The sequence below is a fragment of the Ornithodoros turicata genome, chromosome 1, assembly GCF_037126465.1.
Source record: "Ornithodoros turicata isolate Travis chromosome 1, ASM3712646v1, whole genome shotgun sequence".
Lineage (NCBI taxonomy): Eukaryota > Metazoa > Arthropoda > Arachnida > Ixodida > Argasidae > Ornithodoros > Ornithodoros turicata.
In genome coordinates, this window is record NC_088201.1 from 216,968,974 (window position 1) to 216,990,815 (window position 21,842).

Here is a 21,842-nt window from a genome sequence, read left to right on the forward strand (position 1 = left end):
AGCATAGTAAGTGCGAATTTAGGGGTTCCTTCGTTAGTCCCACTTAGTTCACACTTAGTATTCCTGTTTGTCCTTCCGTTATTTTATCATTTTATTTATGAATTATATATTTTCGATTATTTCGAACTTTATTAACGCCTTTCTAGTACTCGAAATCATTACACACTTTCGACCACCTTAGCAACAGAAAAATCGTACGACAGCCACGGTTCTCGGTCATACATTTCTGGCTGTAAGCGGGTCTGTCTCCAATCCACGTAGCACCCGTGTCGTGTTACTCTCCGTTGGGGAGCCTAGTGGCGCGAGGAAATTTATCGCATTAAGTTGTCAGTTGCAACGCATTCCGCAAAATCAACAAGCACAATTACCTGAAGCTCTCCTATGACATACTAAACACGAACAAAGAGAACGAAGTGGAGAAGAAAATTGCAACACAAAAAAAGAATATACCTCTGACTGCTTAGGATTCCTACGCTTGCGCGCCTTGCCGGAGACAACGATATTCCACGAAACACTTTTCCGGTACCCTCTGCATTAAAGCTTCACAGCTGGTTTGAGTCCTGTGTTGTCCTCTTCGTATTCTTTGTTGCTCAAATTCAACGATTGATTCAAATCAAATTCAACGATCAATGTACCTCTTTCATTAATATCCCTGGAACATCTCTGCCTGGTCACGAAAGTCCTGAAAATCCGGATATCGTTGTGACATGTAGGGGATATCCCACAAATCCATTTACTTTGTGATTCTACCCAGTAAACAACACATGTCTCAGCACATGTCTGTGTACAGAATATCGCGCTCTGGATGTTTGCATTCCGATGTATAAAGCGCAGTTCATATATCCTGGGGAAGTTCCTGGACTATCCAAGAGACCAGGATATGAACACTCATTGAATGTCGCTCGAATGTCATCGGGAAGTCGTCTTCGATATACGGATCTGTAGGATGTTTATACAATCTATTTTTTACTGTCAGTCTTATTTTACTGAGTAGTATTTCGATAGCGTTGGGAGCAAGCAAAAATAGCGTCTGAACGTATTATACAGCGTGAATACATAGTATTCTCGTGTTGCTCGCTTTGCAAAGCATTTACGTAGCATTCTTCAAGCAATAGATAAATGCTAGCATCAGCTCTACTTAGCAGGTACTCACAGTAGAGCTGACATCCTGAATTAAAAACACAGTATTTGACAGGAAATTATGTCGGAATTATTTTTAGCATGGCATTGACTCGATGCAGGTGTAGCGAAATTGCAAAGGCACATCCATCCTCGTCACCGCTACAAACTTTTTACGCCCCTCTATAATTACCGCGATTTCGCTGAAATGACATTTGAAACGTTTTGTTTTATTCTGCGGTTTCGACCGATTGGCATCAAGCAAGGTGGTGACTCATTACAGCAGGTATACCAGCAGGTGTTCCAGTGCATATTACAGTGGCATTGCCAGATATGTTGTTTCGAGCAATGTGTATAGTCTGCGGGAAGTTATTGAAATGTAACGACGCGTTGAGTAGGGCGCTTCACACGCTTCAAATTCCGATATTGCCGTGCGACTTGGCCATTTGGAACAGGTATCAATACGGGTTCGTCCCATTATCTGTATTTTCATCATTAGGGGGTGCACATGGGTAATATAGGTATGAGTAATATCTTGCTGACATTTTCCCCATATTGGTTGAATTTTTGCAATATGAGCCCACATTGGTGGGGGGCGACATTTTCCCCATTAGTGCTCACACTTGGCAATATGGAGCATAGACAAAATGGCGTAAATGCAGGCTAGCTCGTGGATAAATTCCATGATAGGCAAGCCTGAGCGATGGGCAAGACACGTAAACAAACACTAACACGGGGGCTCAAAACCAGCAAGACGTTCAATATGTAGTACTTCATGAACACGTAGATGGTGCGTGGGAAGACAGAGAGAGGGGGAATAGGGAATTGAGGACAAAGTCAGTAGAAGGAAGGTTAGAGGAGCCGCTTGAAGGCAGGGTGGATACATACAGACGGCACACTAATACAATTGCCCTGTATGGCCCCTATGGCCCTACTCTGTATGGCCAATGCTTCTCTCAAAAGACGTTTTCGCCTGTCTGGTTCCCACGCCAGCACCGCTGTCTGCGACCATAGGGGTTGACAATTATTACAGAGCCTTAGGTGGTCCGACAAATTTGAATCTGGGCTGTTTTTATGCTGGCCCAACCTTTGGTTAAAACCTTGAGATTCGGGGGCCGATTCACGAGCCACACGTTGCAGTTCTACCAAGCAGGACCGGGAACGAGCCATAAATATCAGATCATCAACGTATCTAGCCACCAAAACAGCGTCAGGCGAACACGGATTTACAAAAGCACGTAAATGAGGGTCGAGGCAACCTAAATAGATTTCAGATAAGAACGGTGCAAACAGACGAACCTATGAAAACACTATCCTTTTGGGTGTATAAAACGCCATCTATGAAAGTTACGTTAGAATTCAAGTACAAATTCAGCAATTCCAAAAAATCACTTATAGCTATGCGAGCCTGAGACTGGAAACGTACCAAATTTTCGTTCAAAAGATCCGAAACGCGTTTCAACAGCAAAGGTTTCTTAAAAGAATAGTATAGATCTTTGACATCCAACGACATCGGGAACATTTCAGAACCATGAAATGGCAAAAGCATTTTGACAAATTCTGACATTCTGGCATTTTAAAACTGACAATGATTTCTGGATGAACGCTGATACCAACTTCTGCCAAGCGCTATTTTCATTAAGTACAATTATAAGGGGTATATTGGGTGTGTGATCCTTCAATAAATTTTTTGAGAAAACTTACACACACTGGTTTGATGTAACAATGAAACAAAATGTATTATAATATGGGCAGTACACACACAGATGGTATTATAAAAGAAAGTTGCCAGCAGTGAGTCTGAGCACAAGGCGATTGCCAATTAAGAAATGAGGAATTAGCCAAGGAAAGGTAACTTCATATGCTATCAAAGCTCGCCCGAGATGTCGGTATCTCGGAGGCTCTCAACTGGATGTACCAGCGGCTGTAAATTAGGCTATAAACACAACGCGCTTAGAATGCAAGTCACGTAAATCTAGTGCTCGAAACAGTATTCCCTTTTTCTTTTCTTTTTTTTTTTGCACTCGCTTACATGCAATTTACCTTGATAATAACTCTATTATTCATGCAAAAATGACATTTTGGAATGTATATTTCTGGTAAGTAAGCATTATCAAATATTTGAATTCATTTACAGGGCGTTGGTGCAAAATACTTTTCAAAATTTTCATCGCAGAATAGACTTCTTTACCCGAAAACTTCCGTATTCCGTTCCCCCATGTTCCCTCTTATTTTTCTTTCACATTACATCGGCTCAGAAAAATGTCAGTCGACAACCCCCAGTGACAGGGGACTCCCTTCTTCTCGCCTTGGTGTGCCAGTCTGCAAAACCGTACAAAGGAGGCCAAGGGCGATAAACGCTTCGGGTCGACCCAACCAAGGAAGATACGGAAAGGTCGAGCGGCGGGGCCTCGCAGCGATATTCCCAACAAACTTTTTTTTCTTTTTGCTGGACGCCAAGAGGAACGATTCGACAAAAAATAAAAGGACACAGAGTAGAAAGATATTAACAATAATCACCTGACAACATAACAGGTTCTTGCTTGACTGTTGCAAAAACTGCAGTTCGGTCTCGTTATCATGTGGGTCAGGAAAATCACTATTCTTGTAGGGCAACACAGATGCAATTACAAAATTGGCGTTTCCAGAGATGAATATGAGCGCTAGTTGCCAAATGGAGGAATGATCAGGGAGACGCCGTTTCATATATTCAAAGCTCGCCCGAGATGCCGGATTTTCCTACCCGGAAAAAATGTCCCCGGGAAGAACCATCCCCAGGAAAAAATGTCTCCTAGAGCAATCTCCGCAAGAACGAAAGCCGTTTGATCGAACGCGGGGCATTTGGTCGAAAGCCATTTGATCGAACACCGTTTGATGGAGACAGCAGCGGTCGTTTGATTCTTTATTGGTTCGTTCGAAGCACATGCATACTCTAAACAATATTGAACTAAAATTTTATATGGCTGTTAATATGTCTTCCTTCGAAATTTCCTTCTTAGCATTCAGACTTCGAGTGCCTTTCGTGCACACATCACTATCATCGTTCCCTGTCGCCAGCAATGAAAAGTGTGCACAGAAGCACACACTATTGGCTGCTCCCAACTTGAAGACATTTTCTTCGGTATGCGTCCCACTTGTTCGCGGGATACAATAACAACAACAACTTTATTTCAGGATGATGGGTTGGGAGTTTCATCGCCGGGCGCGATACTCTACCGCATTGCTGGAGGTGAAGCGGGAATTGAAGTAATGGGTCCCGTTACAATTTCGTGGGATACTTCCGCATTGTTCTATTCCACTTTATTTTCCTTTCGGATGGGAGAGCGTAAAAAGCCAGAAAACCGTGCTGTTCGTGAATGACAAGGTCTGTAAATAACCAGTGGCCTCCTGTGTTTAGCTGAAAAAAAAAGAAGCAAGAAACAAACAAACAAAAAAGGACAGGACACTGATTGCCTGCTCCGTATGTTCGAGTGAAAAGTTACAGAAAAAGAGGTGCTTAGGACACGCTGCGAGCTTAGAACTCCCTTCGAAGAAACTTTTATCAATTACGTTTCTTCAAATAACAGCTTAGGATACCGGAATATCCAGTTATAATGTGATGAGGACGATGCGATGAACTGTGGACGGTGGACTGTCAAAAACAAGCCTAAACTAACCTAACCTCTGAAAACTAACCTAGGACCCAGTTCTAAACTAGGTTCCCAACGGAGGCGATTTCTCCGTATCCCGGAAATTACAGGAGCGCCGTTGTGAACAGCTGAGGCAACGGACTATAGCCGATCAAGCGCTATCACATTATTTGTTTAATTTGGAAGACGCGATTTTTTTAAAATTAACATTCATGCTAACGCACCCATAACATAAATGCACCCGCTGCGCCGCTTGCGTTGTGCCGATTACATGTGTTCTTTCTGTTCCTCTCTCGCAAATTTTGCTGAGTACTCACAACGCGGTGAGATTAGGAAGCGATTCTCCATCAACAAATAAATCTTGACTATGACGTTAGGTGATTCATCACTGGTGATTTTCCAGGGTCTTACTGCCTTCTACGTATTTCTGGCAGATATGTTGGAAAAATTGTTCTTTTATAGAGGGGAGTGCTACAGAATACTGAGCGCAATGACCTTATGTATTCGTACCAATGAAATGAAACGCATATGCCGACTATCATGATGCTCTGACTTCACGCTCGCTGAACGTGGGTATCGTCGGACTTGGTTCCCAACTCTGAATCAGTGGCGTAGCCAGACCTCCAAGGGGGGGGGGTCTACACGAACCCCCCCCCGCTGATCCTGGGTGCGACAACACACAATACTTGTGCACACCGCAGCATGCCATTGAAAAAAACGAAAATAATTGATTTGAACATTCACAATACGATAATGTCCAATGAGGTGGTGTCACGAGATTGGAAGGATATTTAAAAGCTCATACTTTGGAAACCATTTAAGTGTGCCGCTTGAACTGAAATAACTTTCGCGATCGTCAAACTGTCCCCCCCCCCCCAATATATTATGTTCTCCTCGGATTTGCACGATTTGCGTGGGTCGGTCAGTGGCATGTAGGGCGGGCTTGAGCCCTTCCCTAGCCTCCCCGTGGGTACGCCACTGACGGGAATACTAGTATTTTCATATACAGGGAGTCCCAGCTAAGTGTATACAGATTTTTTTAAATATATATATATATATATATATATATATACTCATGGAACGAAGCGACAGCACCAGGGGACACGTGTTTCGCCGTGTTTGCGGCTTGTCAGCCCTGGGTAGCTGCGCATCGTTCGGGATTGGCAAACCAGGGGTCACTCAGCGAGCGATATACACCTGGGAGGGTGACTGAGCACTCCTCATGCCACAGTGCAAGCCAGTGAATTACAAAGAGGGGGGAAAAGCCATTAAAGAAATACGTAAATGACGCTAGACGTGTTTGAAATTCAAACTTACAGATTAAGATGGCTTCCAGTGAATTACAAAGAGGGGGGAAAAGCCATTAAAGAAATAAGTAAATGACGCTAGACGTGTTTGAAATTCGAACTTACAGATTAAGATGGCTTCCATGGCTGCACGTAGAGAAACAGATACTCATGGAACGATGCGACAGCACCAGGGGACACGTGTTTCGCCGTGTTTGCGGCTCGTCAGTCCTGGGTAGCTGCGCATCGTTGGGGATTGGCAAACCAGGTGTCACTCAGCGAGCGATATACACCTGGAAGGGTGACTGAGCACTCCTCATGCCACAGTGCAAGCCAGTGAATTACAAAGAGGGGGAAAAGCCATTAAAGAAATAAGTAAATGACGCTAGACGTGTTTGCAATTCAAACTTACAGATTAAGATGGCTTCCATGGCTGCACGTAGAGAAACAGATACTCATGGAACGATGCGACAGCACCAGGGGACACGTGTTTCGCCGTGTTTGCGGCTCGTCAGCCCTGGGTAGCTGCGCATCGTTCGGGATATATATATATATATATATAATGATGTAGGATGTGGGAAGACTATGAAGACTATGTAATGTAGGATGTGTGAGGACGAGGAAGAAGGAAAGAGAAAAAAGGTTATTCGTACTTGACCGTACCAGGGTGTGGTTGTCTGAGGCTCCGTTCCTACACTGTAACGCCAGAGCCGTTACAACTTAACGCCCGAAAGACGCTCTCAACCGATCGTCTTAAACCTACGTCCAAGATGGCGGACCATTCTTCTATGGAACGTTCCATCGCGAACTTCGACAAGATGGACGACGTCGGTAAAGCTACGATTTGTGCCAGAGGTACAAGATGTCGACGTTCTCTTCTGGTCGATTGCAACCTATACCAGCGCACGCTCCATTCCATACCGTGGGCTTGGACATCATCGGTCCGTTCCAGCCGTCGCGCCGTTACAAGTTTGTCATCGTTGCCATAGACTACTTGACCAAATTCGTCGCAGCCAAGCCGGTCAGAAACATCGAGGCAACTACGATTCAGAACTTTATTGAAATACGTCTGGTCCTGAAGCACGGCTGCGCGGCAGTGATAACCACTGATCGTGGAACCCAGATGATGGCACTGTCAACTGAATCGTTCCTCCGACATCGAGGGATCAAGCTCAACCCGACCACAGCATATCATCCGGCTGCTAATGGGCTTTGTGAACGGGCCAACAAGACAATCAAGCAGATGATGACGCTGGCAACGGCGGGGGGAGAGAAGTGGGCAGACATAATCTCCTATGTTGTATTTTGCTACAACACTGGATTCCAAGAATCCACCAAACAGTCTCCCTTCTTTCTTGTGTACGGCCGCGATCCGGTGCTGCCCCTCGATGTTGTCTTTAACCGACAGGAGCTCGCCGAGCTGAAAGACTCCGCGACATACACCACCGTGGTTCATGAGAGGCTGAACTGTGCAAGGAGGCTGGCTGCCGAGAACATCAAACTGGCTCAAGAAAAACAGAAGTCCTACTTTGACAGGCGACGTCAGGACGTCACTTTCGAGAAGGGACAGTTGGTGCTGATCAAGTCGCCCCCAACCGGTGTCAAGGGCTCCAAGAGCTTCCGCGGACCGTTCGCATAGTGTCTCGTCTGTCTCCGGTCAATTATGAAATCGAGCCTGAGGACTGTGCCTGGAGCGACATCGTTCATGTTGAAAGACTAAAGCCCTACCTGAGGCCTCTTGCCTCCTATGATGTAAATATGTATATGATCTAATGTAGCCACTGTAACTATTGTATATACGATGCCGGGTCGGCACCTTTTAAAACTGGGCATGTGATGTAAGATCTGGGAAGACGATGAAGAGTATGTAATGTAGGATGTGTAAGGACGAGGAAGAAGGAAACAGAAAAAAGGTTATTCGTACGTGACCGTACCAGGGTGTGGTTGTCTGAGGCTCCGTTCGTACACTGTAACGCCAGAGCCGTTAGAACACTTTTTCCAAGATGAAATCAATTGCAATATAGCATATGCTGAAGGGCACTCCCTAAGAGGGCACTAGCAAAGTCCAAAGGCAATGTCTTAATTAGTTTTCATTAATTAGCTTGTTAATTATAAAAGCTACAAAGTTGTCCCAATGGATCATCTGTTCCTTTCGGTCACCTGATATCGTAGCCGTTTTCAGAACAAAAATCCGTTCCATAGATCGCCCGCAAAAAATTAGTGAAGGAACGCCATTTTTTTCTTCATTTTATTCATTGCGCATCTTCGCAGATGCGTATTTCCTTCATCCCAACGTGAGAGGAGGAAGGAGCACAGTGCCGCCTCATGCGTCGAAGATCAGCTTTAACTTGCGCAAACAAAACAAAAACAAATGTATCGGGTGACTCTATCGGAACTGGCCTTATCTTGGGTTGCATGTTCTGTTTCCTTCTAATCTTTTTCCAGGACGCGAGAGGCGATAGTGTGCTCTTTCTCCCTCTCACATTGGAGATAAAGGAAAGACGAGTCTTCTAAGAAACACAATGAACAAAATAAAGGAAAAAATGGCAATTAATGTTGAACACAGAACCATCATGTTTGTTCCATCTGCAAAAAAAATGTTGTGTATAGAATTCCGCTAGCTTATGGCTTTGTATACATAGGTCAAACCACTCAATGCGCGCTCAAGGTTGGGCCAGCATAAAAACAGCCCAGATTCAAATTTGTCGGATCATCTAAGACTCTGTAATAATTGTCAACCCCTATGGTCCCAGGCGGCGGTGCTGGCGTGGGATCCAGGCAGGCGAAAATGTCTTTTGAGAGAAGCATTGGCCATACAGAGTGTGGGCAATTGTAGTAGTGTGCCGTCTGTATGTATCCACCCGGCCTTCAAGCGGCTCCTCTGACCTTCCTTCAACTCACTTTGTCCTCAATTCCCTATTCCTCCTCTCTCTGTCTTCCCACGCACCGTCTACGTGTTCAGGAAGTTCGTTATTACCTATTATGCGTCTATCTGGTTTTGAGCCCTCGTGTTAGTGTTTATTTACGTGTCTTTCCCATCGCTCAGGCTTGCCTATCATGGCAATATGGAGCCCTTGTGTCAAGTTTCAGCCAATATTGGGAAAATCCTGGCAACGCTTTCCCTTTGTGGGTCAATATTGTGTCTCCTGAAAACACGCGCTATAGATGTCACAGCGCTTTTTCAGTACAGTCTGGTCGCTCGATATATATTTAAGAGAAATGCTAAGCAGCTGAGACTGAATATAAACAAGAGGCTCAGCGAAAGTAAGTTCGAAAGTGATCCGCAGAACCATCCACTCCCGCCAGGACGCGGTCGAACAAGTTTGAATCTCGACGGGTGGATGACACATCCCAGACTGCCCCACCACCGCCACACCACCGCCACTGCCCCGACTAGCCTTGGCTACGATCCTCGACTGAAGCACACTGTGACAAAATCCGTAGCCGACGGAAGCTCCGGAGCAAGCGTTGCCAATTGGTTTCGGAATTGCGCCTGCTTTCACCAGCTAAAAATGCGCTACGTTCCCTCGACTGATTCGGTATGCCTTCCTGCGGCCACCCACAGAGAAATTAGAGCTCCGTTCAGCTCATTTGCTCTCTTTTGGTCTTCCTCCCCGCCTTTCCTTCTAACCTCTATCCGTATGATTTAGTTGGCCTTCAAGAAAGCCACCTTTGCCGTTATGTGCAGTGATTGTTACTGAAAAGAACATTGTGTGAGCATCATCATGGTCGTCATCACTCCCTCTGACATTTCATCACTTTCACCGTCGCGTTCATAAAAGCGATGGGAGATGCCACGAGAGTTCATAGGCCAGAATCTACGCATCAACATCTACGAGCTCTAATTCGACCCTTTACGAACCTAAAGTCTTAATGCTATCTTCTATAACGTCTAACTTGAATAAAAGTCGGCATTGCTAGCACGCCTGCTGTTCACACCTTTATTCATCGATATCTGTCCTTCCCAAATGGAGATATCATCTGGACCACCACTGTGTCATCACGCGACCAGCTGGGCGACACCGTCATTAAATTTTTTGTGCCTGACATGGCGCGGTCGACAGGAGTTCCACTCTGTTACGGGGCAAGATGGTTCCATATTCGGTCGGTTCCGATTCCCTGCGGCATCTATTTTGTACAGTTCAGTAGTCACTGTTGCGTTCACCTCCTTTTCGGAGCAGAATAGAATTTTCGCGAGCTTGTCTCCCAAGCTGTAACCTCTTGGAGATCAGGAAAGTTCCTTACCTTGTACTTTTTTCTCGCCGCCGCGGAACACCGTCTAAGGCTGATTAGCAATATATGCGAGTTTAACGTAACGCATTTACGTCATTTTTGGCTTCAATCACGGGTGATTGTGTTAACAAGAAGTTATTTTTAATTTTTTTTAATCTCACGCAAGTTCGGTGGAACGCTTCGCCACTGAAGTCTCTCGGGAAAATCAGTCGCTCTACCAGGACAAGCTCGTCCTACCTATTACCGAGCTAATGTCTTTCATAAAACGCCTGCTGTTCAATAGCTTTATCCATCACTATCGATCTTGGTCAAATGGGGACATAATCTGGACTGCCGCTTTTGTCATTACCGGCCGTCAGCGACTAGCCAGTCTTCCATTTTTTGTCCCTCGAAGTTCCCCGCTGGCTGTATTCGTTTTCATTCATTGGTGATTAAATATTGGTAACGATTTCCGTTCCTGCAGTATGTATTTCGGTTGTTTTTTGTGTCTCAGCTCTTTCAGTGTCTGGCTCCGTTCTCGTTTCTGTTCCCGATTCTGGTAAGACGAAAGAAAATACATTTTTGTTTCTGTTTCGGTTTCTGGTATTAGTAACGAAACCATTATCGTTTGTTTCTACTTTTGTTTCCGATGAAATTCAGGTAGATACAATTCATAGTTTCAGCATCTGTTTCCCGTCACAATCCCTGGTTGCGTGGCACGAAACAGAAAACAGATTCATATAGCCGCGCAGATGCATTTTGTACTCAAATAGCGCACAATACACGACGAAAAGTCATTGGCTATCCAAGTGAGTTTGGACAACGTCGCACGTCTTCATGTACAGTTCTACGTATATCACATGACTGTTTATTTTTGCAAAAAAAAAAAAAAAAGAGAGAATTCGCGTGCCGATGCTTTCATTTCAACGACTCAGCTGAAATGACGATGGGTCTAAAGTTGAATAACTCTCGTACGATTCACGTTATTGGACCGCGATTTGGATTCAGACACAGGCGTTCATCTATGTGTACGTCCATGGTGCGATATGTTTAATGAACACAACAACACAGCGCAGCAACCATCGACGACAGGCGCTGAGTAACAGCTGAAGTTTATGCTGTGCACCGCAGGAAAGGAAAAGGGAAATGGGAGGGAACAACGGAATACAGGGCACATTGGCTACACAGGAGACGCCTCTAGATAGGCAATCTCCCGTAGTTGAAACTCAATGCAAAGTGCACTGACACAGCTTTCTTTTCTGTCACGCATCGTGAGAGCTTCGAATATCGCTCTAGTGCACTGATCTCTTTGTCTGGCGAAAACCCGAGTGCTCCCTAACATCGGCCAGTAGCCAGATGCTCCTCAGTGCAGCGCCAAATTGTTTCCTGTCCCTGATTTCAGAGATGTAGCATGTTACATAAGCCTTTCATTAACGTACCTCCCCGTCAGGCTTACGCACGAATTGTCACAAGTCACCTGAATGTCATAATGGACAAAGTCGCTCTACTTTCCGTGCTAAACAATAATCGTTTCTCCTTTTTTTCCTACAGCTGTGCTTCTGGAAGCAATGTGAAAAGAAATACAGCGAGATAAAAGCGCTGTCCCGTCGTAACTGGAACATACCAGACAGCCATTACGACGAAATCGATGCCTGTGCTAAATATCCATGACGTGGCGTTACTCTGCTCAAGATTACCTGGTCGTGTCGCGCTTTCTACTTCGATTCGACTAAGTGGCTGCTGCCGCTGTCTTGTGTTCAATATAGCATTGAGACACTGTTTCAGAACTGGTCACAGTTGTGGACTATGTGGCTCTATAACAGATTATTCTCCTTTGCCACTTGTGTGTGATAATCGTTGAAACTGTGCGACAAGATCTATAACGTGAGGTTGCGTAAAGTTTGAGGCAACCCGAAACGTGGCTGATTCTTGGATGGTGATCCTACATTACGCGCTGTGAGTGCCATCAAACTACTTTGTAAGTGTAGGTTATCCGAATGGTTTTAAATTTGGTTTGCGAATGTCATGGCGAACGACAGGACAGAGGTAACTATGACACATTACGCGTTATAAATACGCAATAACACTTGTACTTGTACACCTGGTTCGGTTGGGTTAGGTTAAAGAGAGACTCCACAAGGATTTTTTTTTTAAAGGTGAGCATCACACCGAACACGGAGCACTCCTCAGTGCCGAATACAGCAAACTAATTCTTTTTGCGCCGGTAGTTAATTCGTAAATGATGACAATAGCACACTCAAACCGAAATGTGAAGAGCAAAAAGAAAAAGTTGCGTACTAGGGTTCGACCTCAGTGGCTATTTTCAGTTTTGTTTCAAAGCAGCTTGCTTGTCCGGATAGTCAGCTATACCATTCTCCAGCAAGTATTTGCACACCAGCCGGGTGACACCCGGGCTGTGACGCCATCCAGTCCATGTGCACTACCAGGGAAAAAGAATGGAATGGCTCAACGCATGTGATCTCGCAGGCACGGTGGCCGTTCATTTTTTATCAGTGAGATCGCAAACAGCAATCCATCAAACATGCACACTATATATTGTCAGTTTATGTATACGTAGCAGGAGAAAGCGAATAGGTTACTTGCCTCGTGCACCTCTTGGCTACTTTCTACTTCTATCAAGGGACCGTGTCAGCAGACTCAACGTGCTAGATCGCGGTTTTACTAGTGGAATAGTTTTGCGCCCTGATAGCAGGTACCCTTCACAAACTTATTGAGTGGTTCACTGCACATTTTTTTCTTCCCCTGAGCTTTTTGCTTCGTCATAGAGGACAAAAAGTGTAAGTGTCCCACTTTCCTGTGTCCATGCATAGGTTATGAACAGTGCACTTGTTTATTGAGACTATTTGTGTCAGAGAGTCGAACATAATCCGAAAGGAACACTGTTACTAACCGTTATTTTTGGCCGAGCTGGAACTGAACCAAATCGCAACCGCCGACGCAGTTTTGGAGCTGAGCTACAACTGAACCGTTAGAAAAATACCAGTAACCGTTTCGGTGGCGGGGAGGGCAGTCCCTCCATGGCACCGTCACTGCTAGCAGATAACAATCTTTCGTCATTTCGTCATAACAAAAGAGTTGATCACGTCCGCCGCTATGAGCTATCCCTTATGAAAATTGGTGTTTAGTTTCTTTACTTTCTACAGACCCCAGTCAACATGGGTAGCAAACTCTCTTCACGGCAAAATGTGTAGCTGGCACCCTGTCAGCTGGTGTCGAAAGAAAACAGTCCCTGTAGGCAGCAAATTTCATTACGAGGAATTAATTAGTCCCTTGGCCTGATATTAGTTTAATTTCTAAATGAACACAGATGTAGTGAGAGAAATTTGCAGAAACCAGTCTGCAAACATTGCCGAGTTTCTGTAGACATCGTGTTGACAGCGTATGTTTACTTCTTGTTGACTTATGGCCCTCAACTTTCTGTAGACATTTGGCTACAGAATAGCTGTGCGATTTTTGTTCACTTTATGTGTACTGTCAACACACTATCCGGCGTATGGTGTGAAGACTTTTTGTGGACTTCCTGTGACTCTATACTCTTAGAAGTGAACTTCACCGCATAGCACGCTCCTGGCCAAACATCTCGAATGATATCGTTATCTGCCGATCTGCTGAAAAAGGGAGGCGTACGCCAATTTTGTGACAATTATGAACAGCGTAAGTGTCACAAAAAAGGCGCACGCCTACCGTTTTGAACAAATCAGGGCACATAGCAATATAATTCGAGTTGATGATCGGCTAGGAGCGTGCTATGCGGTGAAGTTGTATTTCTATGAGTGCATATGTTCACTCACTCGCTGCACGCATAAATTGCACGACATTAAGTACTTGAAAACTATATTTATCTATTTTATTCCGAAAATGCATACCTTTAGAGAAGAATCCAGTACCAACACAATCATACAATACATCCCGGGCACACAGTAGTGAAGTATTTCACAAGTACACATGCTTCGTGCCACACAGTGTCGCGTCGCACAATTGACAGTCAATGATCTGCTGTTCTTCTGGCGACCCACGATGAAACACTAAACGCTGGACCTCAAAATTCATTGAATTTCGGCGAAAGCGACGTCTCCAAGCGTAGGGGAGAAATGTGTCTGAAATAGGGCGTGCAATTGCAAATTAATAATGTTCAAACGCAGGTGAGTAAAACTGAGTAAAATGTTCATAGGAACAACAAGGTTGGTTCACCCAGCTTACTGTTTAACAAAGTAAGGCCTGCAAAAACGAGAATGAAATTAGCAGAATCAACAACGGCGACGAACTCATACTTGTACACTTACCCGAACGGGACGCAAGACTGCAGCCGGTGCTCGAAGCAAACAACAAAAACCTACAGCACAACAGTCATGGTGTGAATACAAGTGAACCTTAATCACACACTTCGGTCACACAGCTTACCCATTACGACGCAAAATCATATCCTACTTTGTTCTTTCATGGCCTGCAACAACGAGAATGAAATTAAAGCAACAACGGCGACGAACTGACACTTGTACACTTACCCGAACGGGACGCAAGACTGCTGCCGGTGCTCGAAGCAAACAACAAAAACCTACAGCACAACAGTCATAGTGTGAATACAAGTGAACCTTAATCACACACTTCGATCACACAGCTTACCCATACGGCGCAGAGTCACATCCTCCTTTGTTCTTTCATAGATGGGTAGAAATCCAGCGAACCGGTAGAATGTAGGAAGGGAGTTGCCTCAGGACAGAAGCCGCCGATATTTCGAACAGAGACTGTTCTTCTTCTGGGCACCGTCCTCATCATTGGCATGGTATTTAAAGGGTTAGGTGTGACGTGTTTAAAGGTTCATGCGAATTGTGGGTCAACAGCCCGGAGGGAAGAAAGGTTCCGTACGGGCTTTTACGGCCGGAGTGAATGGCTGCTTTGTTAGAGTGTGGAGGGGATTATGTGAACGTAGTGATCTAGGCTACAGAACGGTTACAGAAAAATGGAAGGTTCACGAACACGTGGACGTTTCGTCCACGTGTTCGTGAACCGTCTCGTGAACAGTCTCTGTTCGAAATATCGGCGGCTTCTGTCCTGAGGCAACTCCCTTCCTTTGTTCTTTCATGGCCTGCAAAAACGAGAATGAAATTAGCAGAAGCAACACCGACCACGAAGTGATACTTGTACACTTACCTGACAAGACTCAAGACTGCAGGCGCTGCTCGAAACAAACAACAAAAGCCTACAGCACAACAGTTATGGTGTGAATACAAGTGAAACCTAAGAACACACTTCGATCACACACCTTACCCCTTACGACGCACAATCACGTCCTCCTTTGTTCACTAATGGACGAGCCAGTTGAAACATGTCGTAACCGTTCCAACGACATTCCGATGATGCTAATCGCGATGACTGCTTCGTGACAAGGCGAGGGCGAGGCACGGAGGCGCAGAGTCAAAATGTGGAGCAAACCTGTCGGTCGCATGTGCATGATCCTCATGTGGTCGTTGTATGCTGAACTGAAGTATAAATAATACGAGGAACAGCCTTCTCAAAGCCAACAAAAATGTTTACAGTTTTATAGTTTTAATTTACAGTTTTAATGTGCAGCTAAAAGGTGACAAAGTGGCATTCAAGCTACTACATTTGATCATAAATTCAGATTCAAACACCGCTTTGTTTAGAGAGCCGATAACACGAATCTGTCTACCTCCCAGGAGGGGTGTATACCCGATATGTGTTGTTGTTGTTTTTTGTTTTTTTTGTTTTTTTGCAACTCACTCTGAAATTGCTATCCATCCATCTATAAGATAAAACGGTCGAAATAAAAACTTGTTACATAGGTGCACAGAAAGACCACAAATTCTGCAGAAAGGCCACAGAAGACCACAAGAAGTCTGCAGAAAGGCAAAATGCATTTTCATAGGGGTGTTTCTGTCAACTATCAACATGCTCAACCTTCATAGACATAAGTAGTCAGCGGTTGAGCCGTTTCTTTGGGATGGGATAACGTATCAATTGTCTCTGTTGTAAATATGATGATGGTTATTGAATGAAGTTATGCAGTGTTAAACTTTGTTAAAGATTGTTTGTGTAACGTTGATGTTGTCATGCTGATGATCAAAAATATGTGCAATACGGATGATGAACAGCCAGCTTCCCCGCGCAGACTGAAAAACATCTAAGTTGGTTTCGTAAGCCTTATTCTTGTCATTGAAGCTCGCGCATACCGATATTAACGTGCTGGTTGAGATAACATAGATAATGCACAAAAAACATATTTCAGAAACTGCATGTATGTGAGGCATTGGCGGGGCTCTCTGCCCTAGTCAAGGTGAAACACAGCGCATGCAAGAAAGAATACATACTCTTGAGCTAATGGCTCAGAAGCTGTCACGTAACGATTAGTTCGGCGGAAATCCGTGAGAGGCGATTCAGTCGCGCGCGATGCGCCATCGAGACGCATGTAGAACCATCTAGTAGCGAGAGTACCATCCTTCGCTCAGCGCACCACTAATTCTAGTCCACAATATCAGAAGAGTGTATCTGAGCGCCCTATAGCTTCACAGAGACGCTCGTTTTGTAATAAACAGTTTTAATAAAATATACGCACCTCTGGAACGAGATATTTCCGATATACCACATCCTTTGTTGTGATTTCGTTGCTGAGTCAGGAGGACAGGCGACCACGCGAGGACAAACGGCAGAGGAGAATGAGAATGTACGCGTGTATGCACTGCAGCGCATTTTGGTATTTCACGTAAGCAACTCAACGCAAGCAACTACGAAGGAAGTCCACCCTGTAAGCAATGTTTCAAGCTTAGCTGTGGAAACGTAGCGTAGTATTTGCTCTACATGATGCAGTTGCCTTGCAATAAAGCTTCGATATCAGAGTTGATGATGGCTGATTATCACCTTGACTGTTTGGTAGTGCTAGCTAATCAGCAAGTGAGCTGAGGTCAATGCAACCGGCACGTCCCGTGATGATAATGAAAGGGCGCTGACTAGCTGGTTCGTACTGACGACCTGAGCAAAAAACGGGGCGCAAATAACAAGTTCTCAGACACGGAACAAAATCTTAATGGTACCCAAGGCTTATAGTCTCCGGAGAGGAGGAATGTGCAGAAAGGATAGATTGCTGATTCAATTGCCACGTGTAGCTGTCTCTGAAGATTCCCTAAGTTATCTACGCCATAAGTCCCTTTCTTTACACTGTCAAATTTACATGTTTTCAATACCTTTTTATGGTATAAAATCGGACCTGCACTAACTCGCACCTTTTTTTGCATGAATTTATACCACCACAAGGCATCTACTGTCTATACCTTCATGGAAGTATACCTCTGGGGATATATAAATTATACCTCGACAAAGGTATATATAAATATTTAGGGGTATATAAACTATACCTCTGTGGAGGTATACATGAGCACCTTAGGGGTGGATAAACTATACCTTTGCAAAGGGATATATGAATACCCGAGGGTATATAAACGATACCTTTGCGAAGGTACATATGCACACCTTAGACGTGCATAAATTATGCCTCTTCGAGTGTGCATTATTCCCCTTGGGGCGTACAAAATGTGCGTTACATGCTGTACGTAACATGGGGCGTTCCATGGTGTACATGAGATATACTTGGGATGTGCCTTGTTGTTACGTGCATCAGCGTTGATATGTGTTTGTGCAGTACCTTATTTTACACTGTTGCTTGAACACCGAAACGCAAGCCCGAACCATGTATCATTGATCGATGGCAAGCACAAACTACAAAACGTAATTGGCAACTTGGCAAGAATATTTATTTTGTTGTCATATAATGGTTGTAAAAATTTATGAATTGCAAACATTTTACCCTTGGTTTTGTTTCGGAGAGCCCAACAAGCGCTATCTCAATAAATGTTTATGTGTTAAGTGCCTCCTTAGTGTAGACAGTGTTAATAATCCAAAAGGCAGCAAAAAGAGCAGAAACTGCTTGTGCTGCTCCGTCACATGCACAGACCATCTGCCTGTGAACATAGAGCTCGTAGCTGCGGTCTTTCTCCAGGATGACTGGGTGAAGCGGTAGGACGTCGCTCTGAAATTATTGTATTACACGGTATAGCACAAAGAAAGATATGGTAATGAAAGCAGGTGACATTGTGGGTCTCCATTGCTAAATGGAGTTTGAAATAAATAGCGCACACCTTAGTGAATAGTGCATCCATGCTACCTCCACAGCGCTTTACCACTTGCAGCAACTGTGTCATCTGAAAGTCATAAAGCGAGCCGGCAACTGGTTTTACATTTACGACTTCAGCGTAAATATTGCAAGTGCGTATACCATGCTATGCGGTCAGAAAAAGAAAAAAAAGAGTATCCCAACAACACGAATATGCTTGTGTTCGCTGCCGTGACATGAATGCGTGGGGTAAGATCAATTTGTTTGGCACAGAAAACAAAAGGCGAATATAGATAACGCAGCTGGTACTGGGTAGTGTTGAATGTTTCAGAAACTATGTTGTCAGTAGCTACCATGTGAAAACTCAGACGTACTTCCGTATATGCGCTGTACAAGCAATAGAATACGGTCATGAAAGACGGTGGGCTAGTTGGTATAGGTAACTCATAATCACAAGTGCACAAACACACGGACGAAGGCCAGAAGACAACACTAGCGCACTGCTCTAGTGTTGTTCGTCTGCGTGCCTTCGTCCGTGTGTATTTGTGCGCTTCTGACTTTTTTTGTGGATGTCCTACCGTGAGCATTATGAACGTGAACACCGAGCGGAGGGTGAATGACTTCGTGCCCGCCATGCAGAAGGTCGCAAATAGATAAAAGTAACATTAAAACACGACATCGCCGCTCTCGACCGATTTGTTGTTCAGATCGTGCACTGGGCGCCGCCACAAGTCGTGTGCGAGGCCGTTTACCACACACTTTGTGTTCCCTGAATGCTCACGGTAGTACTTATGCAAGACAAATTACGCTTACCTGTATACTGTACACTGGTGATATCTTCTTCACTTCCATGTTCATTAATGAAGGCTGTTATGGTCGTCAATCCACTCTGGATTGGCATAACCAGTCTCCTTTCTGTATTTCGAACACCAATAAGACCTGAATTCAGAGAAGATACATTGTGGTAACTGATGAAAGCGCTCATTGAGGGTTCCGTGACAAGGCATGCTAACCGCTGTCTGACTCTTGAGGAATGAACAGACGTTTGGCGTCTCCTGGACGGTCAGGGACTTGATATGTTATTGCCTTGCCTTTGCTGTAACCACCATTCTTTCCTTGTAGTGGTCCGTCTCCTCGGGTGCTGATGTTTGCTGTATGGTGGTGCTATTTTCACCTTCAATTTCAAAGTGGTCCATGTTCTGAAATCAAGTTATGTGCTTCGTGTGCTTCGGATCGTATGTGATTTCAATTGGTAACATGGGAGAACGTATTCAACGAGCCTGGAAACGTCAGCCAGAAGACGGCTTGTTATTCCTTTGAAAAGACGATAGACAAGCAACAGTTACTGTCTGTGCAATGCAAATGGCGGCATACAAGTGGTGCACTAAAAATTCTGGCCTGAAATTGCATCTACAGAATGTCCTGGTAACAACGTCACAAAGTTGTAATAAAACGTATACTCGGCAAAGGCCCACGGTCCACGACATTTAATCTTATTACGCTTTTGCCAAATCCTGATGTGGATTCATTCCGTTTTTTTTTTTAGCTTTATCCTCATCAAATATCACAACACAGCCCCGAAATTTGTCAAGTTAAGCTCGCTCTTTTATGCTACCAGATAGAATCTGCCGACGTCACTCCATTTTGTCACTATGCAAGTCTGTGTTCACGACCCAGGTGGCAAGAAAAATATCGTTATTATGTCTTCCTGCTGTCCTACGCGTGACCAGTTTAGCGCGCCGTTGCTCTCCGTGCAACGAGAAGTGGCTCTTAACCACAGCCCAGACAACCTTAGGAGGAGATGGTGGGGGAAAAAATTACAATTCCGCAATTGCAATTGCAACGCAATTGCAGTAGACGTGAATGATAACTGACGGCACGAATACCTGTACCATACTTCATGGCATGTGGTTATTTATACAAGGTGCCCGGACTAACGCTGCTCCAACAGGTTTAAAGGAGCACTAATGTTACTTTTAGCATGACAGGGAATCTAAACTAGCCCTTCAAGCGCTTTATCAAGAGGAACCGTGCATTTTTTTTATTTTATTTCAGTGAGTCACGTAAGCGCCGCACAATCAAATTTACAAAAGCGCCCGGGAAACGCATCCCGCCGCCCCGTCTGCCGGGCCCACGTCCGCGTTACCAGATCATGTGGCGAATTATGTGAAGTTTTCTGCTGTGCCCCAGTGAAACAGCAGAGGGCATTGCGAAGGGGACGCCATTCAGAGGCACGCGCCGCCATTTAACCAGCGTATCTCGTTCTTCGCAGCTACTCATTTTATGCATTGCAGAACACTCCGAAGCAAAATAACAAAAATTGGGGTTACTTTAGCGTAGACAGGACGCTTTACGTGAACCAACACTGCAGGGCAGGGTAATATTACCAGTTCCAATTTATCTGTAGATGTCATTTGCACAGATCGAGTGAATTCACTATTTTACAGGCGCATGTGAAGGCTCGCTGGGTACCGTGACGATGTACGTTCTTGTATATCGCGCTTTCTTTGTCAGCAGGAAAAAACGCCAACGGGGGGCGTACATAGACGGAAACGGTCGCGATGTCGGTTTCTCAACACTCTCTACAACTTTGCAATCTACACCATAGCTCAACAGTGAAAAATTTCCAAGTTTGCGAGTTAGTTAGTAATGAGAATATCAGAGGTGGTTTTGGAACACAACTTGCGTTTACACCCAGCGGTTTTCATTTACATGGAGCCCATCGTCTTTTTGAACCGTTCGTGCGCGTTAGTTTGGACACCCTGTATATAACACGATAGGAATGAGACGGTTTGTACACACACTCATGCGGGATTCTTAGCTCACAATCTTTGGTGTCGGCGCATCTTCTCCTTTTCTGCAGGGCTTGGTCTTCTGCTTATGCTTTTCGCGAATGTTCCTCACTCCCTCCTCCCTTGGCTCGAGCTTCGCTCTTTCATTTTTTAACTGTCGCCTCAGGTTCTCTTTCCACGATTGCTAAAATAAACCAAGTTTCGCGAGATACAGGAAGCATAAGTAAAGCAAGTAACTTCTACAGCAGTCAGAAGTATCCATCTGACAGACAGCGTCCTATTAAATGTCTCCTCAATAATGAACAACAAACGTACCCCTCCAGTTCCAATAGTATCCACCAAGTGGGGGTACTTCAACAAAGATAGATCAACCGCCCTCTCGTATAGGCATGGAGACGGAAACCTGAACAGAAAATCGCGTTTTTTATGTAAAAAGATATCGATACAAGCAAAAGAAATCCTAATGCTGATAGCATAAACTTAGCAGCGGTGGCAGACTAAGCTGCCGTGGCTTACCATGCAATTTTGACATACGCTTGAAACAGCTCTGAAACGATATGACCTCTTGTTTTCCCATTTATGGGAGCATTTATGGGAGTACCCTTTGCCAGGACTCTTTATTGGTTACCAAAGCCGGGAAGGACGAATTTTTTATAAT

General features: G+C 44.6%; 1 protein-coding gene across 2 annotated transcripts in view; it reads left to right on the plus strand.

Moving 5' to 3' along the window:
• LOC135379042 (uncharacterized) overlaps positions 1–19,863 on the plus strand; it is a 36,213-nt gene extending 16,350 nt beyond the window's left edge. Inside the window, exon 7 of one of the 2 annotated variants that reach the window (XM_064612297.1) lies at positions 19,515–19,863. In XM_064612297.1, coding sequence (XP_064468367.1) covers positions 19,515–19,595 — 81 coding nt within the window. In that variant the 3' untranslated portion in view covers positions 19,596–19,863. Of the gene's footprint in view, positions 1–11,797; positions 12,347–19,514 lie in introns of those variants that run through there. The other variant, XM_064612296.1, reaches the window with a different exon arrangement.
• The last annotated feature ends 1,979 nt before the right edge of the window (positions 19,864–21,842 follow it).